The sequence below is a fragment of the Rhinoderma darwinii genome, chromosome 4 (genome assembly GCF_050947455.1).
Source record: "Rhinoderma darwinii isolate aRhiDar2 chromosome 4, aRhiDar2.hap1, whole genome shotgun sequence".
In the NCBI taxonomy this organism is placed as follows: domain Eukaryota; kingdom Metazoa; phylum Chordata; class Amphibia; order Anura; family Rhinodermatidae; genus Rhinoderma; species Rhinoderma darwinii.
The window spans coordinates 150,783,428-150,810,782 of record NC_134690.1 but is presented as its reverse complement, the minus strand read 5'-3'; the positions used below and the strand labels follow the sequence as shown (position 1 = coordinate 150,810,782).

Below are 27,355 nucleotides of genomic sequence, written 5' to 3'. Positions count from 1 at the left end.
GAAGCTCCAAGAAAAGGGATACAAGTATGCGATGTTATACCCTGCTAAACTGCGGGTGGTTGATGGGCCGACCACGAGATTTTTTCTTTCCCCCAATGAAGCCTTGGACAGGGTGGCTGCCGCTCCCCGAGCCCCAGGAGTGAACTTCCCCCCCTGATTGCTCCGTTCTCATGCTGGGGTAACCCCCTGATGTTTAAATTGTTGAGTTTTCTCCCTCTCTCTCTGCTTGAAAAGTATTTACTGCATTGATTGGGTGTCTGATTACCTGATGTATTTACACTGTTATTTAGGAGAGGTGATGTGATCTGACTGTGATGTACTGCTTAACCATTTTGTCACTTGTCTTTCACTGTTTCATTTTTATTTCTGTTGCTCCTTTTCCCCTCTTAGTGGGGTCAGGTCTCAGGGCTGTGCTGCTATTGTAGCTGTTAGCTTAGTCAGGGACCACTGTTCTCAGTTGTAGTTCAGTTAGTGGGTACAGGTCTGCACTAGAAGTCTGGTGCTTGACAGGGACTGTTGGGGTTTGTTTTACTGTATTTCAATGTACGGTTATATGTGTTATATGTGGTGTGTCATGATTGTGTGTGTGAATGTTTATGTATTCTTCTCCTCTCCATTCCCATCATATATTGACTCTGGGTCTCCTGCTGTGTTCTACTCTTCAGGCGTACCATGGCTGTAATTAAGGTCTTGAGCTGGAATGTCCGTGGGCTTAATTCAAAATTTAAACGGTCTCTTATGTTCAATTTCCTGAAGAAATACTCGCCTCATGTTATCTGCTTACAAGAGACGCATTTAACTGGACAAAAAATGTTGGCCCTTAAACGGGCCTGGATAGCTAGAGGGTATCATTCCTCATATTCTAGGGGGGTCCGTTCTGATAGCCAAGAGTGTGCGCCTGGAGGTGTTGAAGGTAGCATGTGACCATTTTGGGCGCTATGTCATTATACACTGTTCATCACCCGGGTCCTGCTTTACCATAGTAAATGTGTATGTTCCCCCGCCCCTAGATCCCACACTATTGGACTTAATAGCCCAGAAACTCTCAGAGTTCCCTGCTGGCCCAGTGTTGTGTATGGGTGACTTCAATGCAGTCCCTGACATATCAATGGATCGTACTGGAGGTTCGGATCAGTCCTCTGTTCACCTCAACTCCTGGTCCTCAATGCTTCATCTGACAGATGTTTGGCGCTGGAAATACCCGCAGGAAAAAAAATACTCCTGTTACTCCTCTATCCATAAAACCTTTTCTAGAATTGACCTTGCTCTGGTATCACAGGACCTTTTGCCCGCGTTAACGGCTATAGATATCACTCCACGAGGCATCTCAGATCATTCAGCTCTCATTTTGTGATTTGCGGTTGGTCCCCCAGCTGACTCCAAAATATGGAGACTGCATCCGGCCTGGCTGTCCTCTCCTGAGGTTCAGTCAGAGGTGGCGGCCTCTCATGACTCATATTGGGATCATAATTCCTCATTTCCAGAACCTTTGGTAGTGTGGGATGCGTATAAAGCCACTCTTAGGGGTGCGTTTATGGCAGGGGTTGCAAGGTGCAGAGCAGTGTCCAGAGAGAAGGAGCGGTCACTGATAGAAGAGAGTCAGAGAGCTGAGAGAGACTATATTGTAGAGCCTTGTCCAGGTACGAAGAGTCGGTGGGCGGGGGTCCAGAGGGAACTATACCTTATACAGGTCGAAAAAACTAAAAAACAGGTGATGCATACGGAGGCAAGGGTGTTTGAGTTTGGTGATAAAAATGGCAAACTTCTTGCATACTTGGCTAGGTCGGAACGCCCGTGTGCCTCTGTTCCATCTATTCTTTCTTCTGAGGGAACTCTCTGTACTGCCCCTAAAGATCTGAATAAAGTGTTTGGTGATTTTTATGCTGAATTATATAGTTCCAGATGCAGTGGGCCTCTGGAAGATATAGAACGCTTTTTAGATGACCTCCCCCTATGGCGTTTGACTGATGCACAGGCAAAGGAACTGGACAGACCGCTTACAGAGGACGATATCACTGATGTGATTCAGTTGTTGCCATCTGGTAAGACCCCCGGACTTGATGGCCTGGGGGCTGATTGGTATAAGGATAGCTGTGAGGTTGTGGTGCCCAGGCTTAAGGACGTCTATTCTGCTGCTTTGGAGATGGGGGTTTTGCCGGCATCTATGAGAGAGGCCCTAATTGTGGTGCTGTTGAAGCCTGGGAAGGATCCGACTCTACCGGATTCCTATAGGCCCATCTCGCTGATTAACTCAGATGCAAAGATACTTGCCAAGATATTAGCTACCAGATTAAACAAAGTTATACTATCCCTCATTCATCCTGACCAAACGGGTTTTATGCCTGGGAAGGATACGGATATTAATGTGCAGAGGTTGTTTCTTAATATTGATGCTGCACAATACGATACATCCCCTGGGTTTGTTCTCTCTCTAGATACATATAAAGCCTTTGATTCGGTTGAATGGAGGTATCTCTGGATGCTGCTTTCCCGTCTAAATTTTGGTCCCAGATTTCTTGCTCTTGTCCGCCTGTTATATGAACAGCCTGTCGCTAGGGTGAGAACAAATCTGGATGTCTCTAAACCCTTCTCCCTAGGTCTAGGTACGCGCCAGGGTTGTCCACTTTCCCCGTTGTTGTTTGCTCTTGTGATTGAGCCTCTGGCGCTGGCAATTAGGCGTTCCTCTCCCATTATTGGTATCCCTCGAGGTTCACTAGTTGAGAAAATATCCCTGTATGCAGATGTTACTTTGGTGTACTTGGCGGATGATGGTCCTTCGTTGTCTTCTCTCTTGCAGCTGATCGACACCTTTGGGGCGTTCTCGGGGTTATCGGTTAATTGGTCTAAGTCGGTTATATTTCCTCTATGTGCACAATATCGCTCCCGGCAGGGGCTCCCTGTCCCGTTGCAGGTAGTGTCTCAATTTACGTATCTTGGGGTGCAGATTTCCCTTAATTTGCTACGCTTCCGTGAACTTAATCTCTGTCCCTTAGTGGCCTCCACTGAAAAGCAGCTAAATACTTGGAGGAACCTCCCCCTATCATTATATGGTAGGATAAACCTTTTTAAAATGATATATCTGCCTAAATTTCTCTACCTCCTACATATTTGTCCGGTTATTTTGCCCAAACTATTTTTTTGCCACCTGGATGGGATTCTATGTGGGTTTTACTGGCAAGGCGGCACACCCCGGTTTAGTCTCAGTCTTCTGCAGGCCCCAAGGAGTGTAGGGGGGATGGCGGCACCCAACCTTTACTTATATTATTTGGCTTCGCAGCTGGTACTGGCTCACTGGTGGATTGACATTGACTTAAGTAATGCGGCCACGACGTTGGCTGGATCACTCATGACTTCCTATGAGAGTCTTACCAACCTCTTATATAGGTTTAAATCTTCGTGTCGGGCGCCATTACTGCTAAAAACTCACGAATGCCTGGAAGAAGGCACAGTTCTTACTGAAAGATACTGCAGATTCTTCTGTTTCCCCTAGGACTCCGTTATGGAACAATCCATGGCTGCCTCACCTGGTGTCCCTGCCGGGAGCGATGATGTGGGCTGGGGTAGGGGTTCGATTTGTAGGCCAAATATACTCTGTGGACAGTGGGTTTGTCTCCTTCTCTGAGCTAGAGGAGAGGTTTGGGGTCTCGAGGACGGCTTTTCATCATTATCTCCAGTTGAGACATGCCTGCTCGACTCAGTTCGGATCTGTCACACCAGCTTAGGGGTTTTCCGGATTGGAGGACTTGCTCGGCACCACAGACCTTCCTAAGACCCTTACTCAGACGTATGCCCTGTTGCTGTCCTCCCTAAAACGTCCCTTTGATAAGGCGTACCTGGGGTGGAAGAAAGATATCCCTGATTTGTTGGAGGAGTGGAGGGAGGTGGAGCTTTCCTTCTTTGATTCAGTGGTTAGTGCTCGAGATTTTTTAATACAATCACGGTTTCTACACAATTTACTATACTCCGGTTAGACTTCAGAGAATTGGGGTCTCTGGGTCGGACAGCTGTTTTAGGTGCCTCCACTGTATATGGTCCTGTCCTAGGATTTCACTATTCTGGTCAAGGGTTGTAGAGTTTCTGCATGATAACTTTGAGTTTGCCCGGGTTCTCTTCCCTCAGGTGTGCCTCTTGGGCATTATGAATGACTTAGTACAAGGCTATTATGACAAAATCTTTTTCCGATTTGTTTTGTTCTGTGCGTGGTAGGTTATAATTATGGAATGGAAGGCCATGGTGTGTCCTAGTATAGAACATTGGTTACAATTGGTAAATAAGTATATACCATTATATCAGAAGTTATACATGAGGGTGTCATGACAAATTCGGGAAGATATGGGCTAGATGGATGGAGATTTCGGACGCTGCTGTCCGATTGACAGGTGTGAATGGAGTGTGACTGATTGTTTGTTTTGTCTGTTTTGGCAATAATGACGGTCAAATGTTGATCCTGTTTTCTTTGCAATACACATATATGCATCTGTGATCCGTTAAGTTTTCATGCTGGCTTTTGCTATGTGACTGTATTTTTATCTATGTTGATTTTTATTGCCAACTAGTGTGGTTGGTCAGTATGTTATGTATGCTATGTATGTTTTTGTGCGCAATTTTGCACTTTTGTACATTTGTATTTTGAGAAAAAGTTAATAAACCTTTAAAAAAAAAAAAAGTCGCAGAGCTTGACTTTCTGTTGCAGGTTTTACATCCCCATTGAATTCAATGGGGAAAACCCAAAACGGAAAATAAACAAAGACGCAGCGTAAATTGACACCACAGGTCAAGTTAATAATGTTTACGCTGCGTTTTTTTCCTTAGAGATTTACTAAATCTCATCCACTGTGCTGCTTACGTAAACACTGCGGAATTTCTGGGCACAATTCCGTTGTGGAAATTCCGCAGCGTTTACACTACTTGCACACCTGGCCATAAAGATTTATTTTGAACAAGTTGAGGATTTTTTTTTATTTTTTTGTGACCTACATTTGTTCTACAATTGTAAGCCCTTAAAAGGTTTTAGTAGTGACGAGAAGTGTTAGGGTATGTTCACACGGCCTATTTCGGCCCGTAAACGCCCGAAAAACCAGAAGCAGAACGCCTCCAAACATCTGCCCATTGATTTCAATGGAAAAACGTCATTTACGCATAAAAAAACGGCCTCGAAAATGAAGTGCAGGACACTTCTTGGGACGTTTTTGGAGCAGTTTTCCATAGATTATTGAAAAAAAAAGCTCCAAAAACAGCCACGAAAAACGCGAGTGGCACAAAAAACTTCTGAAAATCAGGAGCGGTTTTCTCTTGAAAACAGCTCCGCATTTTGAGACGTTTTTGACTCTGCGTGCAAACATACCCTTACAGTCACTAGTGGCAAAAGAGATCGAGGGGACGTTGACTCCTAATGCAAGTTTAACTTGCGGTGGGAGTTGGGCTCAGATGAAGGTCTGCACTTCGTAAACTCCTTTCTCTGGTTATTTGACGTATGAGTTAGTGACAAGAAGCCTAGGTTAGAAAGCTCATACCCCTTCCACTAGAAGGCCGGGTTCCCACGTAGGATAAACGCTGTGGAATTTCCACAATGGAATTCTATGCGGAAATTCCGCAACATTTACAGTAGCAGCAAAGTGGACGATATTCAGAAAATCCCATGCCCACACGGCGGAAAAACCTGCAGCGTAAACATTAAAAAATGTACCTGCAGTGCGGAATTTATTTCCGCAGCATGTCAATTTATGCTACGTTTTTGTTGATTTCCTGTTGTGGGTTTTCCCGCTCAAATTCAATGGGGATGCAACAGAAAGCCCAGTATTGCGACTTTTGCAGCATATTCGCAGCGATTATGCTGCAAAAATGGAAATTTTTTTTTTTTTTAAAAACCACTTACCCAGAACGCCCTCCTCCTTCCTGCAGTCTGGCCTCCTGGGATGACGTTGCATCCCAGGTGACTGCTGCATCCAATCACAGGCTGCAGCGGTGGTCACATGGGATGATACATCATCCCAGGAGGCCAGCCTCCTGGAATGACATTAGATCCCATGTAACCGCCGCTGCAGCCTGTCGTTGGATGCAGCAGTCACATGGGCTGCAGAGTCATCCAGGGAGGCCGGACCGGACTGTGATTGAGGGCCGCGTTGCCGTAACGACCTTCGCAAGTATGAGCAGTTCTTACAACAAGCTTTCCGCTCAGGATTTACGCAAGTGTGTAGATGAGATTTGTGGATCACCCACTTTTCTGCTACTGTATTATGTTGTGGATCCGCAGTATTTACATTACGTGTGAACGTGCCCTAGCCTCATGCACAGCGTAGCAGCGTGCACGGTCTAGGATTACAGCACGGATGGGCTGTGGACTGCAATAAGTATAGAGCACGGTCCCTAAATGCAAAAAAACAGGACATTCCTTTTTTGTATTGCGGGCCATTTTTACAGCCCGGACAGCCTCGTAAATATATAGGCAGGTGTGCGTGGCCCATAGAGTTGACTGTCAGTATTTTATCAACAAATACGGATCCGTAATACTGTATAAAAAATACAGATGTGTGCATGAGGCCCAATATTGTTTTTCTAGGCCTATTTTACGTGTGAGCTTCATTTAGGATAGGTGGACTTTGCAGGATAGTAGTACACGTTAGAAGTTTTGCTTGGAATAAAGTGATGTCTTCAGAAAGCTAAACCGGAATCTGGCAACGGAACTATTCATTTTTATGATTCCAATGATTATTTTTAGCAGTTTTCCTTGCAGAAAATGCATGTAAGAATCTGACCAATAAAAGCATAAACACAGAACAAGCAGTGGTCCTGATATTTTTACTTTAAAATAAATTAAAACAAGCTGGTAGATTCATTACGGTTTGGGTTATTGCTCCGTTAACTGTTCTTGGTGTCCAAATTTGAGTGACAAATTGATAACTGGTTAATAATGGAGCTTCAGGTAACCTTCTAAATGGGCTTAACAAATATATTCAAAGCGATAGCCAACACATCCGAGCTTAGCACACCGTTCCTCCCCCCTTCCTTTGTAACAGCATTTGTTATATTAAATTTCTTCCCCAAAATTATTCTTTATTCATATTTAAATACAACAAACGGTAAATAGTACAAAAGCAATGCCTACCCCCCCCCCCCCCCCCCCATCCCACACCCAAGAAAAAAAAATTATATAGCTTACATGTTGTGGTGAGACATTGAAACAGGGATTAAATTATACAATTGAATGTAAACTGTATAAAATAATAAATTGGGTTGTACATAAAAGATTAAAGGGACCTCATGCAGAAAAATTTAATAAATGTGTCAGGGTATGTTCACATGCTTAGCAAAAAACGTCTGAAAATGCAGAGCTGTTTTCAAGGGAAAACAGCTCCCGATTTGTAAATTTTTTTTTAGCAACTCGCGTTTTTCACAGCAGTTTTTGGAGCGGTTTTTCTATAGTCAATGAAAAACTGCTCAAGAAATTACACTCCTTTTGTCGCAGGCATCTTCATACGCAAAGAGGCGTAAAAAAAACGCCCCGCCGGAACAGAATGCCATATTTCCCATCAATGGGCAGATGTTTGGAGGTGTTGTGCTTCCGATTTTTCAGCCGTTTCCGGGCCCGAAAAATGGCCAAAAATAAGCAGTGTGAACATACCCTTACTGTAGCCATCCATTCCATTTATCCAAAGATGGCTTGAAAAGGAAATAAGTTATCTGAATAGTTGCTATTAGCAACGCTGCCACTTTTTTTACATGAGGCCAATTAATATAGTGCAACGGTCTATCTGCAGTTCACAAAAAAAAAAAACAAGAACCATTTGCCTTTCCACCAGAAATATTCCATCATCACTAAAGGCAGTCCCCTTTTTAACCCCTTCACGACCACCCCACGTAGATTAACGGGTTGCAAAGCTGGTCGTTGTGCCTGCAGCCCGTTAATCCACGTGTGCTCCTAACAGAGCACACAGACGCTCCCCGCAGCCCGGCATCTCCCAGTACAGGCTGCTACTAGCAGCCTTAGTACTGGGGGAAAACATCGGGTCAGATCACAGCGGTGATCCGAACCGATTAACCCCTTAATTGCGGCAGTCAATAGTGACCGCCGCATTTAAGTTCTTATAGCAACATCGGCACCCCGCTACGCGATTGCGGGGGCCGATTGTTGCGGGGGGGGGGGGGGGGGGCGATTGCTATGGCAAATGGAAGCCAAACAAAGGCTTCCTATCTGCCATTACGTTAGCCGATTAGGCCCCGCCCGGAGGCGGAGCCTGATCGGCTTGCTGTCAGTGAACAACTGACAGTTCTAATACATTGCACTACATGGGTAGTGCAATGTATTAGAACATCAAACAAACAGTTGGACCTTCAAGTCCCCTAGTGGGACTAAAGAAAAGTGTAAAAAAAAAAGTGTAAAAAAAGTAAAAATAAAAGTTCTAAAAATACAATAAGTTTCAAATAATAACACAAAACACAATCGCCCTTTTTCCTTTATCAAGTCATTTATTATTGAAAAAAATAATAAAGCTATACATATTTGGTATCGCTGCGACCGTAACTATAAAAATATTATGTTATTTATTCCAAACAGTGAACGCCGTAAAAAAAAAAAAAAAATACTGACATAATTGCTATTTTTTGGTCACTTTGTCTTCCAAAAATTGAAATAAAAAGTGATCATAAAGTCGCATGTACCTAAAAATGGTACCTATAAAAACTATAACTCGCCTCGCTAAAAATAAGCCCTCATGCACCTCCGTCAACGAAAAAATTAAAACCGTTATGGCTCTCACAACATGGCGACAGAAAAAATCCATTCTCTTTCCAAAGGTTATTTTATTGTGCAAAAAATTGTAAAACATAAAAAGTGCAATAAATTAGGTATCACCGGAATCGGACTGACCTGCAGAATAAAGGTAACGTGTAATTTATAATGCATGGTGAACGCTGTATAAAAAGAATTTAAAAAATAATGTCAGAATTGCTGTTTTTTGGTCACCTTGCCTCCCAAAAAAAAAAGGATAACATGTGATCAAAAAGTCGCATGTACCCCAAAATGGTACCAATAATAACTACAGCTCGTCCCGCAAAAAAAACAGCCCTCATACCACTACGTCTATGAAAAAATAAAATTAGTTAAGGCTCCAATAAGCCAGGAAATAAAAATATGCAGTTGTGCCGGCCCGAGGGAAACATTTCTTCTGTTTCAAGTGGCGAATTATCAAGGCCCCTAAAATTAGGGAACCAGGAAGGGGAGGGCCCAAACATATCTGCTGAAAGCGAGGGTGCCCGTATTATACCAGGACAACACTTGTCAGCAAAATTCCTCAAACTGCAAAGGTGCGGAGTGTGGACCAAAAGGGGGATAAGAAAGGACACAATTTATCAGTGCAACACCGGCCTGTGCAGAAAGGATTGTGTCACAGCATAACACACATCTATGGATCATTTTATTGTTTTTGTTTACCCCATTATTATACCACCTGACTATGCCCCTTATATACTTCGCCCGGCTTACATGTACCCCCACATTATAAACGGAAACACCAGTAAAACTCAATACAAGACTACTACAAGCAAAATCCACACTCCAAAAGCCAAATGGCGCTACCTCCCTTCTGAACCCTACAGTGTGCCCAAACAGCAGTTTACTTCCACATATATGGCATCGCCATACCCGGGAGAACCCTTTTAACAATTTTTGGGGTGTGTGTCTCCAGTGGCACAAGCTGGGCACCACATATTGGCATATCTATAGAAAAAAAATCCCATTTTCACTCTGCAAAATCGAGTGCACACCAATTTCTGCCAATCACCTGTGGTGTTAATATGCTTACTACACCCCTAAGTGAATACCTTGAGGGGTGTAGTTTCCAAAATGGGGTCACTTCTGGGGGGGATCCACTGTTTTGGTCCCACAGGGACTTTGCAAATGCGACATAGCGCCCAGAAACCAATCCAGCAAAATCTGTACTCCAAAAGCCAAATGGCGCTCCTTCCCTTTTGAGCCCTACTGTGTGCCCAAACAGCAGTTTATGACCACATATGTGGTATTGCCGTACACAGGAGAAGTTGCTTTACAAGTGTTGTGGTGCTTTTTTTCATTTATTTGTTGAGAAACAAGAATTCCAAGGAGCAATCTTCTGGAGTACAAAAAGAAGGAAGACAACAGCAGGGTTCCCCTAGTGGTCATATACAACCCCCAAATGAACATCTTGAGGAAAATTGCTGCTGATCTCCAACCCATATTTAACAAAGACAATAAACTGAAGGCAATATTCCCAGATTTACCACTCCTTGCCTACAAACAGCCACCAAACCTAAGGAATCTCCTGGTCAGAAGTGCCCTCTCACCACCATCAGAGACTGGCACTTTTCCTTGCAACAGTAGAAAATGCAAGACCTGTACCAACATCTGGTCATCAAACACCATCCAGATACCAAACACGCAGCAGGACTATAAAATCACTGGCACGTTCTCCTGTACATCCTCCAATGTAGTGTACATGATCCTGTGTACAAGGTGCATCAATAAAGGAATCTACATTGGAGAAACCATACAAAAACTACAAACCAGGATGAATCTTCACAGACATACAATAAAACAGGAGGTGGATACACCCGTGGGAAAACACTTCTCTGGACCTGATCACAGTTTGGCAGATTTAAAGGTACTCATTCTGAAGGGTCATTTTAAAAACAACAGAGAAAGAAAAATTTGGGAATTCAAGATGATGATAAAATTCCAGTCATTGACACAAGGCCTCAATCTAACACCAGGATTTATGAGCCACTACATGGACACACGTCACGTCCCCCATCAGACTGACTCCAGATGCCTTAACTCCTAAGTCATCACCCCTATAACCTCAGTTTTATTGCCCCGGCTTATCTTAATGATGTATCACCTCATGTACTAATTGTCTTTGTGTAACATCTAAATGTTGTGCTTTTTTCTAAGTCATTCATTTGTAAACTGCCTGAAGAAGGGGCCTCTGCGCTCTGAAAGCTTGCATATAGAACTTTTATGGTTAGCCAATAAAGGTATCATACCTATTATACTTTTGTCTTTTTTGACACAAAAGTATTTAACATTTCATATTGTCTCTGGCTAACACGGTACTACACTATTTTTTACTGTACTTTGAGAAAATGAAACATTTTCAGCGAAAACTACGTCTTATTGAAGAAAAAGGATTTTTTTTAATTTTCACTGCCCAATTCTAATAAAATCTATGAAACACCTGTGGGGTCAAAATGCTCACTACACCCCTAGATGAATTCCTCAAGGGGTGTAGTTTTGTGAATGGAATCACTTTTGGGGAGTTTCCACTGTACTGACACCTTAGGAGCTTTGCAATAGTGACATGGTGTCAAGAAACCAATCCAGCAAAATCTGTGCTCCAAAAGCCAAATGGCGCTCCTTCTCTTCAGATCCTTGCCGTGTGCCCAAACAGCAGTTTATGACCACAAATGGGGTATTGCCGTACTCCAGAGAAGTTGCTTTACAAATGTATTTTTTTTTTATTCCTTTATTTGTTGAGAAAATGAAAAATTTTGAGCTAAAGCTATGTCTTATTGGAAAAAAAAATTTTTTTTAATCTTCACTGCCCAATTCTAATAAAATCTATGAAACCCCTGTGGGTTCAAAATGCTCACTACACCCCTACCGTAGATGGATTCTTCAAGGGGTGTAGTTTCCTAAATGGAGTCACTTTTTGGTGTTTTCACTGTTTTGGTCCCTTAGGGGCTTTGCAAATGCGACGTGGTCTCCGCAAACCATTCCTGCTAAATTTGAGCTGCAAAAACCAAATGTCGCTCTTTCCCTTCTAAGCCCTGCCGTGTGTCCAAACAACCGTTTATTACCACATGTGGGGTACTGTTTTACTCGGGAGAAATTGCTTTACAAATGTAGTGGTGCATTTTCTCCTTTTAGCCCTTGTGGAAATTAGAAAAAATTAGCTAAACCTACATTTTCTTTGAAAGAATGTAGATTTTCATTTTCACAGCCTACTTCCAATAATTTCTCCAAAAAACCTGCGGGGTCAAAATGCTCACTATACCCCTAGATAATTTCCTCAAGGGGTATAGTTTCCGAAATGGGGTCACTTTTGGGGGATTTCCACTGTTTTGGCGCCGCAAGAGCCTTTCAGACCCGACATGGTGCCTAAAATATTTTCTAATAAAAAAAGGAGGCCCCAAAATCCTCTAGGTGCTTCTTTGCTTCTGAGGCTGGTGCTGCAGTCAATAAGTGCACTAGGGCCACATGTGGGGTATTTCTAAAAATTGCAGAATCTGGGAAATAGATATTGAGTTGCGTTTCTCTGGTAAAACTTTGTGTTACAAAAAAATAGATGAAAAATAAATCTCTGCAAAAAAAAAAAAGAAATTTGAAAATTTCACATCTACTTTGCCTTAATTCCTGTGAAACATCTAAAGGGTTAAGAAACTTTCTAAATGCTGTTTTGAATACTTTGAGGGGTGAAGTTTTTAAAATGGGGTGACTTATCAAGGGTTTCTAATATATAAGGCCCTAAAATCCACTTCACAACTGAACTGGCCCCTGTAAAAATAGCCTTTTGAAATTTTATTGAAAATGTGAGAAATTGCTGCTAAAGTTCTAAGCCTTGTAACGTCCTAGAAAAATAAAAGGATGTTCAAAAAACAATGCCAATCTAAAGTAGACACATGGGGGATGTTAATTAGTAACAATTTTGTGTGGTATTACCATCTGTCTTACAAGCAGATACATATAAATTTTGAAAAATGCAAATTTTTGCAATTTTGCTAAATTTTGGTGTTTTTCACAATTAAATACTTAAAGAGGCTCTGTCACCAGATTTTGCAACCCCTATCTGCTATTGCAGCAGATAGGCGCTGCAATGTAGATTACAGTAACGTTTTTATTTTAAAAAAACGAGCATTTTTGGTCAAGTTATGACCATTTTCGTATTTATGCAAATGAGGCTTGCAAAAGTACAACTGGGCGTGTTGAAAAGTAAAAGTACAACTGGGCGTGTATTATGTGCGTACATCGGGGCGTGTTTACTACTTTTACTAGCTGGGCGTTGTGTATAGAAGTATCATCCACTTCTCTTCAGAACGCCCAGCTTCTGGCAGTGCAGACACAGCGTGTTCTCGAGAGATCACGCTGTGTCGTCACTCACAGGTCCTGCATCGTGTCAGACGAGCGAGGACACCGGCACCAGAGGCTACAGATGATTCTGCAGCAGCATCAGCGTTTCAGGTAAGTCGATGTAGCTACTTACCTGCAAATGCTGATGCTGCTGCAGAATCAACTGTAGCCTCTGGTGCCGACACGATGCAGGACCTGTGAGTGACGTCACAGATCTGCACTGCCAGAAGCTGGGCGTTCTGAAGAGAAGTGGATGATACTTCTCATCAGAGCGCCCAGCTAGTAAAAGTAGTAAACACGCCCCGATGTACGCACATAATACACGCCCAGTTGTACTTTTACTTTTCAACACGCCCAGTTGTACTTTTGCAAGCCTCATTTGCATAAATACAAAAATGGTCATAACTTGGCCAAAAATGCTCGTTTTTAAAAAATAAAAACGTTACTGTAATCTACATTGCAGCGCCTATCTGCTGCAATAGCAGATAGGGGTTGCAAAATCTGGTGACAGAGCCTCTTTAATGTATCGAGCAAATTTTGCCAGTAACATAAAGTCCAATGTCTCACGAGAAAACAATCTCAGAATCGCTTGGATAGGTAAAAGCATTCCGAAGTTATTACCACATAAAGTGAAACATCAGATTTGAAAAAATTGGCTGCGTCCTGAAGGCCAAAACAGGCTGTGTCCTGAAGGGGTTAATCAAAGGGTTGTGAAAAACAAAAAACAAAAAAAAAACGCTCACAGGTTGTTCGGCTGGGAAGCCCAGCAGTCAATTGTAATCTGTGGGGAAAATCAGCAGCAAACGTTCAATTCCTATGCATCGCCACCACAGGGGTAATAGAGCATTACAAGGCACACATTGGAATCTATAAACTGTTCTAGGAAATACATGCTCTTTGTAGCCACAGTCTGCTCTGGATAAGTAGGTGGAATATCTGAGGGCCAATCTGTTTGTGGTTTTACATTATTAAGACAGACCCTTGATGGAAAGAAACCATTTGAACACAAACGGATTTTCTACGCCTAGTGCACACCCAGCTTTGTTTACTGAAAACTCAAGCTTACTTTCCCCGATTGTGTATATACCTACAATTGATTGTGTCTGAACAAGATGTGAACGAAGCCTAATGTTTCGTTCACATCTGCGCTAGGGCCCTGTTCAGACGTTCCCTCTGAGCTTTCCGTCAGAACAGAGCCCTGACAGACACAAAGGGAAACCATAGGTTTCCATCACCATCGACTTCAATGTGCCAATGGTTTCCGTTTGTCTCTGTTGTGCAAGGGTTCTGTCATTTTGATGGAATAAATAGTGTAGTCGACTACGCTATTGATTGTCAAAACTACGGAACCCTTGCACAACAGAGACAAACGGAAACCGTTGGCACCGGATCAGTCACCATAGGTTTCCCTTTGTGTCTGTCAGGGCTCTGTTCCGACAAAGCTCAGATAGACCGTAGGAACAGAGCCCTAGCGCAGATGTGAACGAAGCCTTTCGATGTACACGTTTCTACAAATGCCTTTGTGAGAAATGACACATCCATTGCAGTAATGTATTATGGACTCAGCCTTTAATTCTAATTTTTTATATATATATATATATATATATATATATACACACACATACATACATACATACACACACACACACACACACACACAAGATTCCCTGGTAATAAGCTTATAATTGGGAATACATTATGCCAGATAGAGAAAAAAAAAAAGTAACTTTAATAACTTTCTATTTGATAAAGTACCCTCTGGATTGGGGCAATAAAAAGCAGGGGGGGCTAAAATATGAGAACGCTAGGAAGTCAATAATATGTCAAATACACTTTTCTCTAGCTACCACTCGAAGAGCTCCAGACGTTCCCTCTGCTCCTCCAAAATCACTGTCTGAAGCTGATCTGTCCAGAAAACGAACCAATAAAAAGCCAAAAGGCGGCATAAAGGTAAATAAATCTGTTTTACTATAATCTCCCTGGCAGCACTGGTTTATTTCTTATTATAGGGACAAGAGACTTGGAAAATAACATCTGCTGTTCAATAGACAGAACACCGGCTAATGGAAATGGCTGCCTTCCTTCTCCTGATGGATATGTAGGACAACACTGGCAATTTGAACTCCGTAACCTAAAGCTAGGTTCATATGTGCAATATGCCATATCTGTTGCAGTTTTGACACAGAAGTTTGGATTGGTGGGGGTCCGAGCACTGAGACCCCCACCAATCACTAGAACGAAGCAGTTGAAGTGCTCGTGTGAGCGCTCAGCCACTTCGTGTCTATTCAGCATTTTCGCTACATTTTTCTTTACATCTCCCATTTATCTTTACCGCTAGATTGAAGTCATGCATGGAGCAAGTCAAGGTGGGACAAGCAAATCCCTAGCGATGAGTGAAAGTGAGGAGAACCTCTGCACTAGAAAAAGGTGAGCAGATAGTTTGTACGCAGATTTTTCTCATTTCCATCCTTCAGCTCAAATTTGCGGTTATAATTTTATGCGAAGGCATTAAGCAGGATTGCACAATAAATTGCTTATGTAAGCAAAAAAAAGGTAACATTTTAGCATAGAAAACATTTGGCAGCATGCAATAAGAGAGGATGTAACCATCTTCTGCCAAAACTTGTATCCCTTCTACAGAGAGGGGTAGCTTGTGCAGGTGATGGATTGTAAATAGTCTTACTATTCACAGTAAATTCTGATCTGTTCTTATATTACTTTGAGCCATCGCCATATATTACCTCTAGTCTTTATGATGGCTTTTCATTTTCCTGTAATATTTTGGGCATCTGATTTTTGGCTCTGGGGTAGATTTATTTTTGCTTTCATGGACAACTAAGTGCTATTATGGAAGTGGAGTAACAGCTCAGCTGCAGTAGACCACACAAACTCACAGAACAGGGCCCACCAAATGCTGAAGTGCGTGGCTTGTAAAAATAGTCTATCCTCTGTTCTATCACTTACTACAGTTCCAAACTGCCTCTTGTAGTGACATTAGCACAAAAATATCAGAAGCATCAGGAAATACATTACATGGTCAAGCAGCTGTACACAAGGCTAAGATCACCATTTACAGCAAGGCAAGCGTAATCTCGGGAGATTACAATGTAACCTGTCATTTAAAACGAGATTACGCTCGCCTTGCTGTAAATATCACACATACGCTACAGAAGGGTCAGGATTCTGACTACACATCACGTCCTGGCTGGAGGTAATGTCTATTCAGTGTCATGACACTGCAGTAACGTTCGTGTGTTTATGTGGCTGCACATAGCGATATAGCTATATCGCTATGTGCAGTGTAAATTAATGGAGAGAAGTGTATGATGCTGATTGGTCAGCGTCAAACTCCTGTACAACGCCCACTTGGCCATATAGTAAAACACGCCTAGTTGTCCATTGAGAAACTCATTAGCATAAAGCTAATATAGGTCATAACTCCGTCAAAAATGATAGTTTTTCTAAATAAAAACACTGCTGTAATCTACATTACAACGCTGATCACATCATGTACAAGATAGGCCACTTATAATGTGGTGACAGAGCCTCTAAGTTCCTCCTTTGGGATGAATTGGAACACCAATTGTGAGCCAAGCCATCTCGTCCAACACCAGAGTCTGACCTCACAAATGCAACTTTAGCTTAAATGGCCAGACATTATTACAGACATTGCTTTACTGGGAAGACTTCCACAAGATTTTTCAGAGGCTGGTATAGTCCGAAACTCAAATGATGGACAAAATTATCTATTACATATTCCAGCTATTAAAAAGGAATGGCTTGATATTGTTGCTATTGAATAACACAAACCCATTTTTTCCATTCAGACCATTTATTGAAAAACTGTTAAAGAAACAAACATTACAAAAAGAAAAAAAAAAAAAAAAAAAAAAAAAAAAAAGCTGAAATTTCCAAAATGCAGCAAGAAGCATTAATATAAATAACATACAAAATTAATGGTTAACAAAAAAAAACAACCTAAAATAAATCCCACATGTTAAACATACCATGTTACCTAGGACAATATACAATGTTATTGAATATGACCAGAGGAAAGATGTAACTGGATAACACATTCAGGGGTACTTGGTATAATGAAACATGGGTTACAGTATAGGTCATCACAAGTTACACTATATTATTTAATACAAACCGCTGTGTGCTCTTCAAGAGCAGCAGTATTTGGGCACCATCCTTTGTAATTCACTGAGATCGACAAAAAGGACTTTCAAGCTGTTACTAGATCTCCGATTTATCCTTTGCTAGATAACACCTGGAAGATGGTGGAAGATTACCACAGAGTTCACACTTTGCAGTTTTGGTGCAGTCTTTCATGTAAAAGCAGGACGAATAAGTATTCCCTAAAGCTTTTTTTTTTTTTTTTTTACTCCGTTCCCTTTTGGATTAAAAAAAAAAAAAAAAGACCCCTTAATGAAAATGCAAAGTGGGAGCACAGCCACAGAACAAGCTGTCCAGGTCTGCATCAGCTATCAAGAGTGTCCCCAGCAGATCACAGTGCATTCTACAGATCCTCTTTAACCAAGATTTAGGACCATCCGGTGCCGAAGAGTATGAACTCTAAAAGTTCAGGCCAGTTTACATTGTATGCCTTCATAACTTTAAGAATAAATAAGAATTTCCATATAAAAATAAAATGTATTTTAGAACAGACCTGCTGTATTTTAAGATACTCTCACATTATTGAGCAAATTCCAATTGTAAATATAAAAGCTCTATCAAAACAAAATAAGCATCATAAGATCAGCATTTTATAACCTTGTGCAGTAGCAGCTAGTGAGCACCAAACAATAGAGAGCCAAATTGGAAGTCGACAGGTCCATGTAAGATTTGTCGGCATCTGAAGCGGTGATGTGATGATCCTAATGAACCAAACATTTAGGGTATGTTCACACGAGGGCGTCCGTTACGGCTGAAATTACGGGGATGTTTCAGCCTGAAAACATCCCCGTAATTTCAGCCGTAACGGCATGTGCAGGCGCTTGAACGCCGCGTCCATTACGGCCGTAATCAGCGCTGCTATTCATTGGAGTCAATGAATAACGGCTCCAATTACGGCCAAAGAAGTGACAGGTCACTTCTTTGACGCGGGCGTCTATTTACGCGCCGTCTTTTGACAGCGGCACGTAAATTACGCCTCGTGTGAACAGACAAACGTCTGCCCATTGCTTTCAATGGGCAGATGTTTGTCAACGCTATTGAGGCGCTATTTTCAGACGTAATTCGGGGCAAAAACGCCCGAATTACGTCCGTAAATAGGCCGTGTGAACATACCCAGAGCGTTAAATTAATAAACTTCTTTCTTAGCAGGTCAGTAGCGGTTTTGGGACTGGCAGGTCAGAGAATTAAATCAGCACAACACTACAGGTGTAATTATTTGCGTAATGTTGACTTACTAGGGGCTCATGCATATCCCCAAGAACCTGAGTTTGGCGGAGCCATAATCCAGCACCTATAGAAGTCTATGGGGCTCTACTGTAGCTCAGTATACCTCATTTCATACAGAGGCATATGGAGGTTTTTTGTACTATGGATCCATAGTCACACGGAGTGCTCTATACTGCATTTTACGGAGATGCTTTTAAAAGTAGGTATCCGATAGACCATGCTACAATTTTTTGTCAAAGTTATATGGAATCTGCCAGGTGCTGTATATACAGAGGAATTCTCCCCAGGAAGCAATGCCGCTAATACAGCTCTGAACAGAGGCACATTGAGTGCACGGAATCTGTGCACCAACATACACGCGCTCTGGCAGAAGAGCCGTGCGCATATTCATCAGGCTGTAGACGGCAGAAGAGCGCGTCACCACAGGGAATGCACATTTGCAATATCCCACTAAGGAGATTTATTTACCTTTCCGGTGACCCTCACTCCATGTTAAGGGAGAACAATTCCCTTTTTGACTATCGAATAAAGTAGGGTCATTAGCCAACTTGAATTTATTTTTTTAACAGCATCTTAATTTGCAACCATACAGAACAAGAAGCTAGGTGACCAGGATTTGGGTGTATGCTGCAGTTTAGCACATTGAAGTTTTACATATTTTCATGGCGTACAGTAGACTCTGCTGCCACACGCTTGCAAACGTAAAGAAACACTAATCCTGTGATCTTTCTATAGGAGTCAAAAGTCTTAAAATATCAGTGTCATCAGCAGATGCCAGAGAGCTGTAGTACACCTCTGCCCTTGTGATACGGTATGCGGACATGGCTCGTAAAATACAAAAACACAGCATTAGTGCTAGTAGAACCACACCATGCAGAAAAAAAAATGAGTACAAAAAAACGGTTTTCCTTTATTAAAAAAAAAGAGAACTTGACACTTTTGTAGCCTTATGATGTGAGTGAAGGGCAATGTAACCTAAAAATAAGTGCACAGTGTAAGGCCCACACGGGTCGGAATTGTGGTAGATAAGAATCCACTGGAAATCAGCACCAAATTGTGCAGATTTTGGTGCGTATTTCCCTTTTGCAGGAAAAAACAAAAAAACAAAAGTATATTCACCTTACCATTTCCCTGGCACTCCTCTGCTGTCCTGGTCCCGGCTCTAGTAATGACATCTCGACACGTGGCTGCCGGCAGGAGATCCGGAAAGAGTCACCATGGGAGCGCCAGGAGATTAGTAAGGTGAGCATACTGCTTTAGTGTTTTTTTATTTTAAAAACTAAATCTGCATATTTTGCAGCAAAATCCAGAACACTAGGATTTCAATTTCAGATTTTTACTTCCCCACTGAATTCAATTAAGAAAATCGGCAACAAATCTTATTTTGCAACGGAAATTGACATGCTGCAAATACAAAAATCTGCAGGGAAAATTCTGCAGCATGTGGATGAGATTTGCTAAAAATCTGCAACTGTATTCCACTGTGAATTTTCCATCTACAAATCTGTAGAATTTCCTGTATGAACTTTGCTTAAATACGAGAGTTAGCAAGGGAAAAGGAATAGTAAGATCTCCATTAAACACTATGTTTAGGCACTCTATATTGCAGTTTCTGTAATGGTGCTTCAAAGATGAAGTAAAAAAAATAAATCCACAACTGTTAAATATTCTTACAGACAGGTTATCTGAACATGAAGAATGTTGTATATTTTGTAGTTAAAACAGAATAGATCTATACAAGGCATGTTGGGCATCAACCTTTACCCTCCAATTTCTAGTTGGATGTATATAAGGTGTCTGCAACTAAATCCCTGTAGAAAATTCATCATAATTATGGCCATTAGAGACGACATTGACCAAAAGTATTAACATTTACTGGTTAAGGTCAACTAATGTAAAAAATAAAAAACAAAAATCAGATTTATGGCCCGTAGTATAGAGCTATCCCCCAGCACCACGCTTGGACTTCGATTAGTGAATGGTTCCAGGCTCCTCCGTCTCCTGGAAAATCAGTCCACCAAGAACGTCACTGCACCAGGTCTCCAATAAAAGAAGTTCCCTTCAGCGAATGCATACAATGTAAAGGCAATGTTTCGGCCATACTCCATCCCATCGACGAATGTATACAAAGTGAACTTTTTTTTATTTATTGGATATCTGGTGCAGTGGCAAATTCTTGGATTATATTTCTGGTCACCACAAAATGTCAGGTTTAGAAAAGTGATCAGCAGAATGCCGTTGCCATGCCCGTTACTTTTTTTAATCTACATAACAAATTAAACAGAATCGACTATTTACCCCCTACTTTGAAACGTCATCTCCATTTTAAATATAGCATGAAGAATGACATAACACAAAAGGGGAACAAAACCAAAATTCCATTTCACAAAACCAAATTATCGATGTTACAGCTGGAAGTTCAAATGGCGAATTTGGACATTAAAAATGTCATCAAAATGTCTTCTATTCAAGTATTAGGACCATGCTGCAGAACATGGGTATGTATCTTTGTATCGAATCCTGCAAAGAAGCAGAATATTTACTAGTCTACAGTAAGAATCACCCCAGAAGCCAGACGTCAACTCCTTCACTTTTGGGTCTATGGCTTGCTTCCATAGATAATGGATATCATCTAGATGTCCGTGGGAAGTCATCATCCTGTTAAAGATGCATTGGTGATAAGGGGCCTTTCCTTCCCCTGAAAAGAATAGGTGATATTGAGGCACAACTTTCATTTTATTGGCACAAATTCCCATAAAAACATCGTCTATGTATAGACTGGTATTTAAAGTCTGTGAGGCGTCATACACTTTAGCTGCCACATCCTGAGAAACAACATAGGCAGCTCCTGCAGTATAATCCGGGTAGGATGACCACTGATACATTTCATAAGGCACGTAATACTTGCTATTTCTCTTCCTAATTGGAGGTGATCCACGATGCACTCTACCAATCCAGAAGTCTTGGACGCCAATCTGGTCCAAATCTTTCAAGTATGTAACCAGATTGGGCGTATGGACAAAAATGTCGTCATCGGAACTCATTATAAATTTTGCATTGGGACAGTATGTATTCACCCATCCAAACTGCAAAAGGAACTTCAAGGTTAAATTATGGAAGGTGTCCAGGAAGTCTTGTTGTACCAAGTCATTATATACTTTGTTTTCATTTTCAAGTTGCTTTTGAAGCAGACTGCGTTTTGCAGGGTCTTTATCTATCCCAAGGGCAAACATAACCTTGATGGTGGCATCGTACTGGGAACGTATATAATCCTCATTACCCCAGGTCCTCCTAATGGCATCCCGACGTCTACGGTTCTCCGGCGATGTTTTTACAAAGACTAAGAGGAGCACATTTTCACTCTGACATTTATATTTGTTGCTGATCAAGTAATTGTAGTTTTGTATATCAGATTTATCCCGTACGATAGTCAAGCTGTCATTCACAAAATCATAGCTATTAATGAGGTATCTGTAGGAATAGGATTTTATGTGGTTTACAACATCATTGTCGTCCTGAACCCACATGAGCATTAAGGACATGACAAAACAAAATGACAAAACCTGTACAAACTGGCATCTTCTTAGCCGCCTAGTACTAATAAACATTCTCGGGAACAGGAAATTTTGCAGACAAAAAGTGCCCGGTCAGTTCATGAAGTTTTATTTTGAAAGGCTTCGTAATGGAGAGAAACCACAGTCATTTTGCAGGCCAGAAATCAAGACATGGTGAAGCCAAGACTCTTCAAACACAATACACCGGTCCGTGTCACAGCAGCAGTATTGTAGAGGGTTTGTGCAAACATCCAGACTGGTTGTCGCTCAGCAATTCAGAGTAAGCGCCGCACCACCTGAAAAAGTAACAACGCATTATTTTCTCTCAAACACTTTATTCACAGTACGTTTACAGCATATTTAAGTGTAAAAAAAAAAACGAATCAAGCAGTTAGGCCATTTTGCACAGGCGAATGATCGGTTGATCGAGCGCTCGTACGAGAGCTCATCCCAATCTTCGTGGTAACGATAGTTTATTCCCATGCATCATTACCGACAAGTGCTCCTTGTGAATAGAGCCAACAAGCGCCAATAGACATGCTCAGCTACTGATTGGCACAATCTTTCATGGCCAGTATCAGCCCGTCTAAAATTACCTTTTATTTGTTACTGACTATAGGAGCATTGGCCTTTGCATTGCCTGAAGCTTGTCAAATGATAAGATGGGAACAATAGTGTAAAGCTAGTTGACACTGGCCAAGTATTGTTACGATTTGCTCATTTCGGAGTGATGGTAACTGGCCAATGTAAATGGAGTAGAACAAAACAATCATTAATCATCAGTCGAGTCCCCTTAAAAATTATTGTTACCAGCAAATATAAATGCCCCTCGTGGCAACATTTACATTACACTTCGCTAGCTTGTTTATGCGCAGCACGTGGCTTTTGCGAGAACCATGGCTAGGTAACAGTGATTTAGTCCACACTAGCAGCAAGGACCATCCTGACGGAAATGATCATTAGATCCACACCATCGACTTTTAGCCACCAATCATTAGTCCGTGGGTTTAAAACTCCATTCCACGTGAAAGCCTTAAGAGGTAGTCCAGCATAAATAAAAAGGTTTTAAACAGCCCACAATACTGTACAGCCATAAAAAAAAACAAGACCCGTCTCACCAATCCCCCACTGCTCCCGTTCCACCACTGGTCTCTACTTCCTGTTACAGCAATGACGTGTCGACACAGGGAGGAGACGGCTGCAGCCAACAACTGGCTGTGATAGGTCACGGCTGTGGACAGTAATTGGCTGCAGTGGTCACATGTCCCTGTGTTGACACGACATCTCTGCAGCAGGTAGTAAAGACCGGCATTGTGAGCGGATAAAAAAACCAAAAACAAACATTTTATGCTCTGGACAACCCATTGCTGCTATTTTGTAGTTTTTTTGTGGTCTTTGATTCTAATTTGTGTGATGACATTGAATGGTAACCTGTAAATGGTCATCCTCGGATATCAGCTACGTTCACATTTACCTTATGGCTTCTGTTCATAACAGGAGCCACAATGCCTTGCCAGATCCGTCGCTTGGCGGATACCAAAACAGACAGACCCCAGAGACTTACAATGGGGTCTGTCAGGTTCCATTTCAAGTGTTCTTCGCATTGACTGGTAACGATAATGTGAATAGAGCCTTACTTAACCACCTTGTTCTTCTATTCGATAGTTTCTCTTATACAATATAGCTACTAAGAATATTGTAAATTGTGAACGGGACTTAATAAATTCCTGCAATTGAAAGAAAGACCGTATAAACGGCACAACACTACTAGTTTTATTATATGCACATTCATTTTCCTATAGACACGCTGACATTCCTAAATCACACGAGGAGTATGTAGATCCAGAGTTGTAGCTAGATTTTTCTTATATTCAGCTTACTGCTCAAGCCTAGTATCATCATACCCTGACCAAGGCAGAATGGCTTGTTGTGACAACCCCCCCCCCCCCCCCCCCCAAGTGTAGCTGGTTAGCTCAACAAAAAAAACAAGCTAAAAATACGAGTAGCTTAATATATTCTTGTAGGGATTCAACCGTAATTATGTTAGCATGCGGTGTCAAAAGTACAGACCCCTACCATAGGGCGTGTTCACACTGAAAATACATACTATTCAAGTGATCGGGATAAGCCTTAGTGCACGATGGAAAAATTAAATTTGCAGCATTAAATGAAAATAAGAAATTCATTAAAAAAAAGTAGAAACAAATCTAAATTAAAAAAATGCAGTACGGATAACTTCCTACAGAAACACACCAGAAATAAAAAAAAATCACCTTTCCAGAAATGCAGCTCAAGAAAAATATTTAAAAAAAGCACAGAAGTTGTGCAGCCTGTGTTTAGAAACCTATCTCACAGTATAGCTTGTATAAGGGAAGTACAGATACAAATCCATTATGGACTAAATCCTGCATATATCCTAAATGGGTTTTCCACCACCACTTAGGTCATGGATATCGATATGATACTTAAGGAATATGTGAAAACAGCAGAGTCCACGTCCTTGGCGATCTCCGTATTTTTCATAAAGAGTAAGGGTCCTTTTACACCGGACAATTTCGGCCTCAACTAGCACTGATTAACAAGACGGCCGCTTGTCTCCATGCATTACCATCATGCTGGCAGCACATCTTGCTGCCAACAATATTTTCTGCTGCATAAACGATACGCCGATGAACGAGCATTTACTAGTTTTTCGACTGAGAGTTGCCTTTTCATACAATTGCTCGTTGGCCCGTGTAAAAGGGGCTTATTGCACATATAGCCACCTCTTTTCTGCAAGTGGGGAAAATGGGACCCCCGCTGATGCTATACCCCTTTAAAACAAAGGTTTTTTGATTGTGCTTTGTCGCTAAGATTTTCTCCCTACAAGTAGGTGATTTCCCTTATAGGATTCAGATTCCCCGTGTCACCATGCACATTTATTTTCAAAATGCAGGCCCCTATTTACTAAATCCTATATTCGGACTACAGAGCAGCCTAGAAAGCCTATAGTAAAACAGCCTGTATGGTTACAACGCACACAATCATAAAAGGGAGATCATAAGAATATGCGGTTTCTACAATTCCTATCCATTTTTAATAGGTTGAGCCTAAAATGTAGATATTCATGATCCAGGAACCTCACCTAAAAGGCATGTCAGGAAGGAAGCCACAGCACCACAGCAGCATAAAACAGTAAAACATTTTTTAAGAAGTATGGTAAAAGAATGCAGTTTCACCACTTTTTTTTTTCTTCTTTAAAGGAAGCGGTTTACGACAAACTGAATGTGGTACAGCGCATAAAAACAGCAATGCATTTTTTTAAAGGGATCATTAACGGTGCTAAAATAAATATCCTTGCTTATTTACAAAGTCATATGTGGTGTTTCATTTCCTTTATTCAGATCTAAGTCATCGTTCACATCTGCGTCAGGGCTCCTTTCTGGCATTCCGTTGGAGCTCTCCATCAGAACGGCGCCCTGACTGAAACAGTGGAAATCATAGGTTCCTGTTTGCGTCACCATTGATTTCATTGTGACGGATACAGTGCAAATGGTTTCAGTTGGTCTCCTTTGTGCAAGGGATCCGTCGTTTTGACGGACTGAATAGCATAGTAGACTACGGTATTGCCTCCGTCAAAACGACGGAACCCTTGCACAACTGAGAACTGAGAAACTGAAACCATTTGCACCGATCTCGTCACCATTGAAGTCAATGGTGATGCAAACGGAAACCTATGGCTTCTGTTTCTTTCAGTTAGGGTTCCATTCTGATGGAAAGCTCCGACGGAACGCCAGAACGGAGCACTGACGCAGATGTGAACACAGTCGATGGTGCCTTCGTGGTTAGATATAATGGAGATGTATTTTGCACCTTCATATTTTTAAAGCATATGTACGGATATGTTTTATAGGAAAGTCTTGTAACCTTCAGACGCTCTTGTTCTTGCCAACGTAGAAGTTCATATCAGGTACTTCGCGAAGAGCCTTGAGAATTCCAGCTTCTGAAGCTTGCTGGTTTATTTATTTTTTTCTTTGTAGGGATAGTGGGGTGAGGGGTTCGGTCGATTATTGAGAACGTATAAGCTTTCTTCAAATGAAAAGGTCTAGTTATTGATGCGCTTTTTTTTTGTGTGTGTAATTATATCAAATGAGATATGGAGGGTAAAAAAAAAAACCCAAAAAAAAAAAAAACCAGTATATTTTCTCGGTATACCCCCGGTCCCGAGGACATTGTTCTCGTGATGAAAAGCATTACATGGGGCAGTTCTTCTGGCGTCTGGCTAGGATCCCGGCTGGACTGTTGCTGAGTAGTTTGTCATTGTACTCCCCTTTGTTTTAGTGGAGCGCTCAGCATTTTATCAGAGTCCGGTAACCCATGGTTTTGTTTCTCCCATCCAAGCTACAACTGCTGCATGGACATTATTTTGTTTGAGGACAATTTCCAGGATTAGCTGGATTGAACTAAATCCATTCTGCTCAGCAATTATTTCCCCTCTTTTCGATCTGTGCTTTGCTTACTATATGGACACTTCCTGCATAAACCAGTTTCTAAGAGCTGAAACTGTACAGAAGAATTAACAAACTAAATTTACTCGGCCAACGATCATGAAAACCAAAAATGTGTGATTCTAGTTTGTACCTCATGAAAAAAACAGTCACACATGTACAGAAGACTTATCCGACAGGATAGTTAGAGACCAGTATCTACATATATGGGAACAGCAATTTGCTGCATCTCAGTCCCTCTATAGAATCGATATAGACCCAATCACAAACAAAGAAACTGACCCGACCGAATGTTATTAATACCGGCTAGGGCTCCAATGCAACTTGATGTACCGTGAGACGCGGTAAAATGATGATATTACTAGAATTCATGCCCAAGATGTCCGACCAAATAGAAATTCTTGCGACTTTCTGCCAAGGACACATTGAAGTCACACTAAAGCTACATTCACACGAACGAGACCTATTTACGCGCGTAGAAAACCTCTTAAATATGATCCATTTGTGATGCGTTATGCATCGGTGTGCTTTGCGAGTGGCATGTGTTTTTCACGCACTCGCAAATCACGCACACATTGACTTCAATGGGCACATAGGTGCGTGAAAACATTGAAATCAATGGGTCAGTGCGGTGAGCGATTTCCACGCACAGCACATGGACGAGTTCTACGCTCATCTGATTAAGGCCTAATACTGTACTTTTACGGCTACTCACGATAAGGGGTGTCTTAGAGTTATCGCCGGGGGCCCCATGGCAATTAGAGGTTATTGCTATAAGTTGGAGACAGACATACATTCAAAGGAATGTT

The 27,355-nt window shown here is 41.6% G+C and overlaps 2 protein-coding genes across 8 annotated transcripts in view; one reads left to right on the top strand and one right to left on the bottom strand.

Moving 5' to 3' along the window:
• Positions 1-27,355, top strand: part of MCF2L2 (MCF.2 cell line derived transforming sequence-like 2) — a 396,533-nt gene that overhangs the window by 184,558 nt on the left and 184,620 nt on the right. For all 3 annotated transcript variants that reach the window (XM_075861683.1, XM_075861681.1, XM_075861682.1), the window contains exons 14-15: positions 14,943-15,049; positions 15,438-15,526. In XM_075861683.1, the coding sequence (XP_075717798.1) occupies positions 14,943-15,049; positions 15,438-15,526 (196 nt within the window). The remainder of the gene's footprint in view (positions 1-14,942; positions 15,050-15,437; positions 15,527-27,355) is intronic.
• B3GNT5 (UDP-GlcNAc:betaGal beta-1,3-N-acetylglucosaminyltransferase 5) overlaps positions 17,028-27,355 on the bottom strand; it is a 32,076-nt gene continuing 21,748 nt past the window's right edge. For all 5 annotated transcript variants that reach the window (XM_075861689.1, XM_075861687.1, XM_075861684.1 and 2 more), the window contains one exon: positions 17,028-22,355. In XM_075861689.1, the coding sequence (XP_075717804.1) occupies positions 20,980-22,113 (1,134 nt within the window). In that variant the 5' untranslated portion in view covers positions 22,114-22,355 and the 3' untranslated portion in view covers positions 17,028-20,979. The remainder of the gene's footprint in view (positions 22,356-27,355) is intronic.